The sequence below is a fragment of the Oncorhynchus nerka genome, linkage group LG13, assembly GCF_034236695.1.
Source record: "Oncorhynchus nerka isolate Pitt River linkage group LG13, Oner_Uvic_2.0, whole genome shotgun sequence".
NCBI lineage: Eukaryota > Metazoa > Chordata > Actinopteri > Salmoniformes > Salmonidae > Oncorhynchus > Oncorhynchus nerka.
Window position 1 is genome coordinate 76,142,285 of NC_088408.1, and position 12,165 is coordinate 76,154,449.

Here is a 12,165-nt window from a genome sequence, read left to right on the forward strand (position 1 = left end):
CCTTGTGTACTTTAACCATTTGTACATTGTTACAACACTGTATATATATAGTATATATACAGTTACATTGTTACAACACTGTATATATATATATATATATATATACAGTATATATACAGTGTTGTAACAATGTACAAATGGTTAGTACACAAGGGAAATAAATAAGCATAAATATGGGTTGTATTTACAATGGTGTTTGTTCTTCACTGGTTGCACTTTTACAAATGTCATATATATATATATATATACACACTGAATATATATATATATATATATATATATATATGACATTTGTAATGTCTTTATTGTTTTGAAACTTCTGTACGTGTAATGTTTACTGTTAATTTTTATTGTTTATTTCACTTTTGCATATTATCTACCTCACTTGCTTTGACAATGTTAACACATGTTTCCCATGCCAATAAAGCCCCTTGAATTGAATTGACACTCCATTTATAGTAGTTCAGCTGTGCCCCCTACTGGTTTTGTAAGTTGGGTCTGCAATGGGTAGGGACTATGGAAATGGCCTGTTAACTGGTTTACCTGAATTGACATTGTCTGATTTAGTTGTAGTACATTTAGTAAATTGCATGATTTTCATCTATTCAAGGAAAAGGAAATTCAGCATTATGAATAGTAATTTCAGAAGTTATTCAACAGTATCTGCTTGGATAGTGGTTTCTGACAGGTCTCAAATTAATACAAACCAATTGAACGTACAATCAGTACATTTTTTATCCTAGTCAATTTTTACAGTAACATTCCTGGCTAGATTTTGACGGTAGTTAGCCTACCAGTGTTAAGTTTGAAAGACGTCACGACTACTGTTACCTGGATCTCTGATTGGTTCAGAGACTCTATCCGGGTACTGAGCTGGAACGAGCTAAAGGTACCAATATGGCGGAGGTAAGAGGGAAAACAGGGGAGAAGCATCAGATTTTAAATCGATGTTTAGAAAATGTGTGTTGCTAACTTTCTATTTAAATGTAATCGATTACATAGATTAAGTTGTTTTTGTTCAATATTTGTGGTTTTGTGTCAAAATTGCCGCAAATATCCCTCTAAAATATGTTTGAATATATACACCGATCCTTCACGACAAGGCCTGTTCGCTCTCAGCTGCTTTGCTAAGGTCTACCGGGCAGACTCAAACGCCAATTTGATGTGGGAAGAAAAATAAATAGACTTTATTTACAATTAATTGCGATTGTGTTTTTCGGTTCTTGTGTAAAAACAAAAACATCGCCTATAACTGGTGAATTGTTCACAGTTTTAGATTACCGTGTACGAGGCTAAACAATAATAGTTTTTTTTATTGTCAATAAGGTTAGCTTTAACGCTAATTTCAGAGCATTGGCAGTACACAACACTGGATATAGGGGCCTTGATGTTATTTTGCGTGCCACATCCAAATGGTATCATATTGCTACTTAATATTACAATTCTATAACATTAAATAAACCGCTGTGCGTTCGGTATGTGTTTTCAAGTTGCGGAAAAATGCATCTCTTTTTATTTATTTATCCTGGTGGATATTATCGACAATGTCTGCTGTAAAAATAACTGTTTGTTTGAACGAACATTTTCGAAAGTGTAACAGTAATATTCACAGATTCAAAATTGCTTAATTGGTGCTATTATATTTTTGTTCTTCTAAACAGGCTTCCTTCGGGAGTTCGAGCCCAGGTAATGTCGGAATCATTTTATATTCAGTTAATGTTTTGATACCATGTAGCTAAATACATTTATAAAATATTTATTAAGGAAGTAATTCTTGTAAATTATTTAATTGTGCTGTGGGTGCGCCAATGGTATTGACATGCAGTGCCAGTTTTGTCAAGAGTATCTTAATTTATTTGTGGTTGTCCTTGTAAAGGTGCCTTTAAACTGCATTCTAAAATAGTTTTCGCCCACAGTTGGCTCTTTGTCGTCGGAAGATCATGACTTCGATCCGTCAGCCGAGATGCTAGTTCATGAATATGACGATGAGAGGACTTTGGAGGAGGAAGAGTCATTTGAGGGCGAGAAAAACTTCAACTCAGAGATAGCCGATCTAGAGAAGGTTGGTTGGCTATAGCTACAGATTGTAACACCAGATAATGTGATTTAACCCAACTTTTTTTACCATTATACTGGTAGTTACAGGTGTGACTATACAAAACATCAGCAGAGATGAACTAACCTTGTGATTGGTGGAAACAGGAGTCTCGTAAAATGGATGCATCCAGTTGCACGGGGTCCGTTTGATTTGAGAAAATGCTCTGATATTAAAATAATGTTGTTCATTAAGTTAACCAACAATGTGTACGTCGCCACCTTGTCTATTTCAAGTCTTCTCTCATTAATTGAGACAGGTGTGTCCACCCCCAAAGTGCTGCATGACAGACATCCCTGTCTCGATCAATGTGAGAAGACTTGAAATAGAAAAGATGGCGGCATACACATTGTTGGATTACTTCATGGACCAAAATATTTTAGTTATTTTAATAGAGCATTTTCTGAATTCAAACAGACCCACTGCAACTGGACACAGACATTTTATGAAACTCCTTTTTCCACGAATCGAGGGCGAAGATGGTATCGCCAATACCAGGTTAGTTGGAAAAATCTCTGACAATGTTTTTTAATATCCACACCTGTAATTACCAGTATAATGGTACACATCTTTTTCCAATATAATATAAATTATAAATTAATATAAATACAATATAAATTAATATACTGTTTCCTTTCTTCTAGACAGGCATTGTAGTTGTAATTTTTATTGGAATATTTTTTAATTCTGTCTATGCTTGAATTACCACTTCCCTACTTCAATGAATAAAATGTTATAGGCTGGGGGGGAAGCATAATGTATACATGACTATGTTCTATGTTATTATGGAAACAGACACTGTGTCATGGAACTTTTTGTCTAACCATTCTTCACATAGCAGACATGAAATATCATGATTTTGATTGTAGAGACATGGTCTAATAGGATTTCTATTTGTTGTAACAGGAGGGGAACATGCCCTTGGAGGAACTGCTGGCCATCTACCGCTACGAGGCGTCTGTCAGTACGGCTGCAGGATCCAGCATGGACAGCTCTTCTGGGGAGCTGACGGATGAACTGCCAGACATGACTTTGGACAAGGTGAGCAAAATTCAGATTTGGTAAAGGGAATATTAATATATATTAAATATATTTTAAAAATGTCACCGTGTACTGTATAGACAAATTTGTGGATATTGAAAGAGGTTTTCAGTCAAATGTATTTGTTATATCATCAGTAGGCCATCTATCCCAACTATTATTACGTTATATGTGTCTTACTTTTGTATTACATTTACATTTACATTTAAGTCATTTAGCAGACGCTCTTATTACCTCCAAGGTGTGGTTACGACAGATATGAAGCAAAACAAACTTGGAATTTTTAGGGTCAATTGATCCTTGGCGGGTTACCTTCTAACGTTACAAATGGGGATTGTGTTCTTCCACAGGAGGAGATTGCTAAAGACCTGCTATCAGGAGACTATGAGGAGGAGACCCAGTCCTCCGCTGATGACCTTACTCCTTCAGTCACTTCCCACGAGGCCACTGACTTCTTCCCCAGAACACTCAGATGTAAGGCAATTCACTTCAATTGCAACTTTATTAGGACACCTCGGGGGTAAATAAGACATTGTCAGAGCTCAAGAGAGACCAATTACAAAACGCAGATTCATATAGTGCTTTATAGTGTGAAAGTTATGAGTAACTGCAATATTTTATTTATTAAAGCTGCAATATAACTTTTTGGGCGACCCAACAAAATTCACAGAAATCTTATGTATTTATTTATTTAATATCCAAAACATACAATATACTTTCAGTGAAGCTGCTCAACAACTACATCATACCAGTCATCCAACAGACTCCCATTCAGAGCGACACACAGAAGCATCCAGGGTCAATGCTTGGATGGGCACATTGACTCATCTCCCACCAGGCCAAAAATCGTGAACCCAACTCCTCCAAGATCCCCCCCCACAGTTCCCCAATAGCTGCCCCTCAACCATTCGAAACCCCTCCCAAGAAGAACATTTTTAAAAATACAATTAATTCCATTCCCACAAGAACCCCCCCCAAATGCACCAACAACCAAGAGAATGAACTAATGAGAAAAAAAGAAAGACAGAAGAAAACAACAATGCAAAAAAAGTATTAAATAAATAAATACATTTCAAACCAAGGACATCGAGGACAACTAAAATCCTAACAGCAATGCCAACTCTATATGTTTGTGTGCATGTCTGGCACTATTATGTGTATGTGTGTGTTCTTGTATGCGTTTATTTGAATGAGTGTGCGTATATGCATGTGTACAAACACCTGCATGGCATCAGCCTCAGGCAAACCGGCATTAGTTGTAAAAACACTGCCCCTCTGTCATTCAAACATTTTTTATCATGTTTATTTTTTAAATGTTGCTTATTTTTGTTATGTCATTCTCATTGCAAGTCTAAGAAACGGTAGATATGTTCTATGTGAGCTATTTCTATGCTTCCTGTTATGTTTTGCGTCTTTTACTTTCGGTTTTGTACACAAGCTTCAAACAGCTGAAAATTCAATATTTTTGCTTATGGAAAATATATTTCAGTGGTTTCGATGGTACAATGATTATCTACACTATACTTGCTTGTTTTGTCACACAAATTGAAATTAGGCAAACCATTCGAATTTTAGCAACCAGAAAATGTCAACGCGATTTCTGCGTAGTGCATCTACTGTGAAGTGCAGGTGTCATTATTATTTTTTTAAATTTAGATTTTTTTGTTGAATTTTTACCCCTTTTTCTCCCCAATTTCGTGGTATCCAATTGTTGTAGTAGCTACTATCTTGTCTCATCGCTACAACTCCCGTACGGGCTCGGGAGAGACGAAGGTTGAAAGTCATGCGTCCTCCGATACACAACCCAACCAGCCGTACTGCTTCTTAACACAGCGCACATCCAACCCGGAAGCCAGCAGCAGCAATGTGCCGGAGGAAACACCGTGTACCTGGCAACCTTGGTTAGCGCTCACTGCGCCCGGCCCGCCACAGGAGTCGCTGGTGCGCGATGAGACAAGGACATCCCTACCGACCAAGCCCTCCCTAACCCGGACGACCCGGACGACGCTAGGCCAATTGTGCGTCGCTCCACGGACCTCCCGGTCGCGGCCGGTTACGACAGAGCCTGGGCGCGAACCCAGGGACTCTGATGGCACAGCTGGCGCTGCAGTACAGCGCCCTTAACCACTACGCCCAGGTGTCATTATTAACAAAAGCACAGTAACTTATTTATCTTGTGCTTTGTCAGCATTTATCCCCTCCCAAACATTCATACCATCTTTTAATATGATCTTATCTTGTTCATGTGATGAGTTGATAAGCACAGGACGCCATTCGGATAGCAATCATTTTAATGGGGAGTGCCCTTTCTGTCTTTGCATTGTCAGCTAACACTATCTACGACGGTGATAAGGAGTCGGAGTGTGAGGAGGATGGGCCAAGCCCTGAGGACTCCAGAAAGGTAAGAATCCTGTCCTTTTAAAGGTGACTTTATTTGAAGGGGATACAAGATTAGGTTTCCCATAAGCACTAATTGGAGGTCAGTTATTTTACTTTCCAATGGTTACAGTTATTTAGTGACCTTATTTTGGTTAACTGAACCTAGACCTGCATTTGGAAACATGGTGCTGCATGTTCTGTTTTGAGCGGTAAGTCTGTTTGTATTTCACAGGAAATAATGGTGGGATCGCAGCACCAAGCAGAGGTCCCCACTCACCTCTGTCACTATGGTGTTGATGAGAAGGGTGAGTGGAGGTTTTCTTAAACATATTGTCAAAGTTGCATTTGACAGTCAGATATTTCGAAGTGTTTCCAAGTGTAATATTGCATAGTGTCTAACATTGTGATTGTCATCTGCCATTTTCGTACAGTATACGAAGATGATGACCAGTTGCTATGGACCCCGGACGTGTTGTCAGAGAGTAAGGTCAGGGACTTCCTGTGTGAGGAGTTGTCATGGGCAACTGACGAGAGGACAAGAAGTGACATGGCAGGAGCTCATGTGAAAGACAATGAGCAGGTCAGTCATCACTTTAAGACTCACTGGATGTCATAACATTAGATATGCTCCTGCTGCCATCACAGAGTTCACCTATTCCTCTGTCGTCTCCCTGTAGGCTCTGTATGAGCTTGTGAAATGCAACTACAATACCCACAAAGCATTGGAGCGATATTGCAGTAATGTGAAATCCTCAAAGGGTAAGTTACCATTTTGAATGATTAGTAGACTCATAAATGTCACTCTATTGTGAGGGAAAATGACTCCTTGTGATTTTTACAGAGGAATCCCCACCGTGGTCTGAAGATGAATGCAGAAACTTTGAACATGCACTACAGATATACGATAAGAATTTTCACCTCATACAGAAACACAAGGTGGGACTCTCTCTGTTACTGATTAAAGGGTGGAGAAATTATCATAATGTTGAAAGCTTCTGTAAGGATATGGACACTTTATGTAGCCTTTCTTTAAAAAGCCTTTGACACTAACTTCCTGTGTTGTAGAACTTTTCTCTTTATCATGTATTTCTGCCCTTCATCAGGTGAAGACACGAACGGTAGCTGAATGTGTGGCCTTTTACTACATGTGGAAGAAGTCGGAGCGCTTTGATTTCTTCGTCCAGCAGAACCGCTTTGGCAAAAAGAAGTATAGCAGCTATCCTGGCGTAACGTAAGTGATCGTTCATTCTGCTCAACAGTAGTAACTGAGGTCTGAATTCATTGCCAAATGTATGTAGACAGAGTTCTCTCTGAATATGATGAAAGCCTGTGTTTGCAGATTTTATTTTATTGTGCTTGCAACTACATGAAAGGGGTGGCTCATGGTTATTAAATGAGAATGTGTCTATGGCTGAGTGTGTGTTAACCTCGTGTGTCTTCCCTCTGCCTGCAGGGACCTGATGGACCGGCTGGTGGACGAGGCGGAGGGCCTGGCAGTAGACAGCTCCTCCTCTGTTTGCTCAGGTGGAGGAGGAGGAGGGGTGAGGATGGAGCCCACCACAGAGCAGCAGCTCAGCCTGCTCAACTCCATCACTGCCAGCGACCTCACAGGTTAGTCAACAGGGTCTCAGATGTTCCACACTGCATGTAGCACAAACTGACCCCATCATCCTTGACAGGGTAACTATATTTTTCACAAGCCTAACTTCAGATCTGGTATTCAGTATGAATCTACAGTACACATATTATATACAACTTTATACAATCTACATAAGTCCTAAAAACAATACATATGAAATCCACAGATAACCAAGTAGTTTATATACGTGTCCCCCTCCCTCAGCCCTGAGTAACAGCGTGGCCACAGTGTGCAGCCCAGCGGAGGTGAGCTGCCTGGACTCGTACAGTTTCCCCCCTCTGGAGAGCCTCCACCGGGGGTCCCTGGCCCACGACGAGCCCCTGGGCTTTCCATCCAACGGAGGGGACCCCAACTGTCTCAACATGCTGGATGCTGGCTTCTACCACTCGGACCTGGGCCAGCTGGGTGGGGTGTGCGGGGCCAAGGAATGTGAGCGGCCCTCTAAGAGGCTCAAGTTGGCACTGCCCGACTCCTTCATCAACGATGCTTCTGTGGGAAACCTCGGAGTGGACTTTGAGGGGCGGCGGAAAATGACACACCACCGTATCACTGGCACCAAGATGGCAGTGTCCGTCACAGACTTTGGGAGTTTGGCGGGGAGCCCAACAGACTTATGGGAGCAAACACACGGCATCACGCACAGCACAGCACGGCGCTCCAGTCAGTGTGACCTCCCGCCGCCCCGCCCCCAGAGTTCCACCTTTAAAACCACTCTCCCATGTGTACATAAGACTCACTCACTGGAGAATTAGATTTGTATTTAATAATTATATATATGAATATACATTTATTTCATTTGTGAAATATGACATCAGTGATGTCTTTATCGTATAGAACTAAAAATCTTGATTTCTCAAGAGTTTATATAGCCATTTATTTTCTCTGGTCCTGAGATGTTTAATGTCCGTGTTTGTGTACAGTGGGGTCCGGCCCAAGGCTGCGGATAGACAGTTGTTTGCACCCACCCCCCCCAAGTTATCCTGTCACTCATATTCAGCTGCCAAAACATCTTTGTTCTGGTTTCATATGTACTTTGTTCATTGTTAAAGTGGTACTTTTGATTGAATATCAGTGTTTATAGGTAATTATAGTATCCAGGCTTGGGCAAATGTTATTTTGTCTGAGATGAGCCTGGGGTTTGTATTTAATGCAACAACACTCATTGTTGTCGAGGCGTTGTAGGTTATAACTCGTTATAACCTCCCTCTCTGCCTTAGTTTTTTTCTCCTGTGGAAGCTTATTTTGTACTCAACCTGCTTTTTTCAGACCTTAACAGTCCAAAGTGGCCAAACCAGAGGAGAATGTTCTAGAAATGTAACAGTATATTAAATGATAATTTCTCATTGTTCATTCTCGTGAGTCGTGACAGGTCAAGACAGATTCAGCCTTATAGTCTCTAAATTTAAAACTAACACCCCAATAAGCAGAGCAGCTTTATCTGTCCATCAGATTGTCTGAAACGTTTCCTTAAAAATCGCTCGTATTGCCCCAGAAATTAGTCTCATGAAAATATTTTACTTTATGAAGGAAAATGTTTTTTGGATTGGTATAAGTGTTGCTTTGAGATGTCATGTGTTCAGTTACAGTAATGTATATAGTTTCTACCCTATACTCTTGGCACAATACAAATCTATTTTGGCCCAGGCAAGTTGTGCTGTTTGCATGTTTATCATGGAGTTTGTTGAGCTTGACCACTCGGCAAAAAAAAAAAAAAAAAGAGCAAAACAAATTATTCTAAATTGTATTGCAACTAAAACAACCTGCGTAAGATTGTTAGAAGTATTATTTCCTTATTTAAAGCCACTTTCATGTAACTTCCACAGTACGGACGGGAGGATGCCTTTTATTATCCGGTCTATAAATTCATGTCCAGTTGCAGTCTTAACAGCCTACTTATTTTTCTCTTGACTGAACTAATTGTGAATTGTTGATTGTCGTGGAGTCATCACTGTGTTAATGAGTGCAGTAATAGTGTTTACTTAATTTAACTATGCATTGTGAGTTGGATAATTAGTTTGTTTTGGGGGTATTTAATTCTGAATGTCAGACACAGAAGTCCATAGATTTTTACATAAAGATGTACCATCCAATAATTCACTATCCTGAGTGTGTCCTGTCGGGTTTCTTGCATATGATCATTGGTTTTACCTAGGTAGGTGTTATCTAGTCACTATTTCTATGGCAAACATTGGAGTCGGCTGTTTGTTCACCTTGCATTGTTTCCCCAAATGTGGACAGTTTCATGTAAATAATTAGCTAATAGCCATGAAAATGTCTTCATTGACTTAAACTTGTGAATCTGGGTTGATACAAAGACTTTAAATTGTATTCCTTGTAAAAGGGCAATGTGTAGATATGTACAGACATTACATGTTCTTACGTTTTACTGATGGACTTTGTGTTTGGATACTTTGGGGGGACAATGCATGCTAGCTGTGTGACAGTTCTTGAAAATGTACCACAAAAAGGCTTTACCTAAGACTTATTAATATATTATTCAATGTCGCATTTTGTGTTCTGAAGTCTGCAATCATACGTACAAATCCCATTTTGTTTCTCTTTTATCATTTTATTTCCACATTGCTGTCTTTGTCTTGGTGATAAAGGGATTGCTTCTGTAGTCCCTATCTTGAGAGATGGGTCTAGTCCAGAATCAAGCCCCTATCCCTTAGGTACTTGCATAGATCTGGTATGGTTGGATAAATATAACCAAAAATGGTATACCATATTGCTTATACCCATCAAATACTTACAGATACATCAAGTGCCTAGGGAGATGTACCAAATGATTGTTGCTCACCATCATACAAAGTGCAGATGCAGTGGGTGTGTCCAGGTGCTCTCTAGCTTTAGAAGTGCAGGGATATATTTTTCACCCAATGGTTTGTACAAAGACTCGGAAATACTGTCTGAATGTAAAGGCCATTGACTAGTAGATTAATATTTAGATTTTACAACCCTGTGCTGAAATCTCGTGATTTCATTGAGACTTGTGTGTAAGAAAGCACTAAACTAATTCCTTTTATATTTTGTATTGTGTTTTGAAGATAGGGGGGGTGACTATAGCAGATAGATATATATATATAAAATCTAGTTCTGTGAATAAAACCTGAAAAACGTGTATCCAGAAATAGACAATCAACACATTTACAATCAAATGTTAAGAAAATCTTTATTGTTTATAAGAATTGTACATAGACACTGAATTGTTTTTTTTCTTTTGGTTTTAAGCATTTTGTATTTTCTGTTCTTTAATACATGGTGTACGGATCCAGAAAAAAGATCTGGAAAATGTCTCAAGACTCCTGCTTTGACTTGTGTGACAGCACAATTGTGATTTTTGTGGTGTTCCCTAAAATGTGTTACCTGTCTCCAACTTCTTCACTGACATCACTATGGTGGGTCTAAACTTTATAGTTGTCCCCCACAATCGGGGCGGAGACTGTGGATCTCCGTCTGTTCATACGTTAGTTACATGGGATATCTCAGACAGCAAAGGCCTGATTTTGGATAAGAGCGTCTGCTAAATGACTTAAATGTAAATGTAAACATCGGTGAATGATCTGTCATTCCATAGAGATCCAGCATTTACAAAATTACACTGATTGGCCAGATGGTGGTGCTATAAAAGACTGGAAATACCAACTTTGAAAGGTCACACCCCTCACCTTGTTTCACCTAAAACATGAAAGTTGGTACATATATCCCTCCTCACAAGGAACACATTTGCCTTAGGTCTGCCGTGATGGACATTCTGCCATTTAGAATTTTGTCAAATAAACCCTGCTCTTCTAGTACCGAATGACCGATCTGCATGAAACTGGCATCTATGGACAAAGGTCTCTCAATGCAATATTTTCCAGACTAGTACCAATAAACATTCACGTGGGTGTGGTCAAGAACATAAATACATATAAATCAGTTAAGGATATTCGCATTGTAACACAGTTTGGTAAGTGTTTAAAACACTTTCAAGACATCGACCACACAGTGGCACTATAACAGACATGTTTATATATTTTGATCTGTTTGACTTGTGTACTGAAATTTGGCACACATGCTCAGGGAAATGAGTCTAGCTAAGCCACGTGATATCGCAGACATTTTGATGAAAGTTGAGTGAATGATGCTCTTGCCATAAAGAGACGTCTTTTACAAAATTACACTGATTGGCCCAAGGACGACATGTTTACTGTGTGTTCCCGAAGAAAACTACATTATAGGGGGTTTTGGCATAATGTATCTCGGGTTCTGTAGTAGTCACATCGTGTCTGGCTGGCATTGTTAATCAATTTGTACTTTTCTAACAGTACTAAGAATGTGTTAGTAGTACTTAAAGTTTTGAAATCAAAATGTACTTTGAGCGCAGTATACAATATTATGCCTAGTTTAGTAGGTTAAACAACGATGCAAAATCTGAATACAAAATCATTCTATTCTGTGGCTGTATGAAATAGTAAACATAACGCGAATTAGTGGACTAGTAACCGTTGGACTAGTAACAGAAAGGTTGCAAAATCGAATCCCCGAGTTGACAAGGTAAAAATCTGTCGTTCTGACCCTGAACAAGGCAGTTAACCCATAGTTCCTAGGCCGTCATTGAAAATAAGAATTTGTTCCTAACTGACTTGCCTAGTTAAATAAATGTAAAAATAATAATTCTGCGATGACATTACTTCATTTTTGTAATTTACCTCCATGATAAAATGGTAACAACCATTACTGTAGTTAAATGTGTTGAAAAAGATTCCAGGATATGTCATTTTATTTGATTAACAACTCATTACACGATATACAAAGTATCTTACAAAACAGTATACCAACTAATACAGACAAACTTTATACACAGGGGTATAAACATATATATATTTGAAATACAAAAGGCTTTACAGGGATTTAGGGTTTGTTTTGCTTGACCATTTTTCAGATTATGCAACATTTAAATAAAATTTAAATTCAATACATTTTGTCCACAATCCGGATTTGGGCGAGTGCTCGGCTCGTTCTCGAT

At 39.1% G+C, this 12,165-nt stretch overlaps 1 protein-coding gene across 2 annotated transcripts; it reads left to right on the forward strand.

Moving 5' to 3' along the window:
* Positions 1–837: 837 nt before the first annotated feature.
* mier3b (mesoderm induction early response 1, family member 3 b) lies at positions 838–10,450 on the forward strand. Of its 2 annotated transcripts, XM_029678310.2 has the most exons (14): positions 838–906; positions 1,662–1,686; positions 1,917–2,062; positions 2,513–2,593; positions 3,002–3,136; positions 3,487–3,610; positions 5,464–5,537; positions 5,748–5,820; positions 5,947–6,095; positions 6,193–6,274; positions 6,357–6,451; positions 6,619–6,746; positions 6,969–7,126; positions 7,359–10,450. In XM_029678310.2, the coding sequence occupies exons 1-14, from the start codon at positions 898–900 to the stop codon at positions 7,904–7,906; spliced, it is 1,827 nt and encodes a 608-aa protein (XP_029534170.1). In that variant the 5' UTR covers positions 838–897; the 3' UTR covers positions 7,907–10,450. The 2 variants fall into 2 exon arrangements, with proteins under 2 accessions (XP_029534170.1, XP_029534171.1); XM_029678311.2 differs by lacking the exon at positions 2,513–2,593 and having other exon boundaries at positions 839–906.
* The last annotated feature ends 1,715 nt before the right edge of the window (positions 10,451–12,165 follow it).

Bases quoted from the DNA above. Each gene is read 5' to 3' on its own strand.
- mier3b (XM_029678310.2), top strand. The intron at 2,063-2,512 runs GTTGGTTGGCTA...GAATTCAAACAG, and splicing joins AGATAGCCGATCTAGAGAAG to ACCCACTGCAACTGGACACA. The intron at 6,452-6,618 runs GTGGGACTCTCT...GCCCTTCATCAG, and splicing joins ACCTCATACAGAAACACAAG to GTGAAGACACGAACGGTAGC.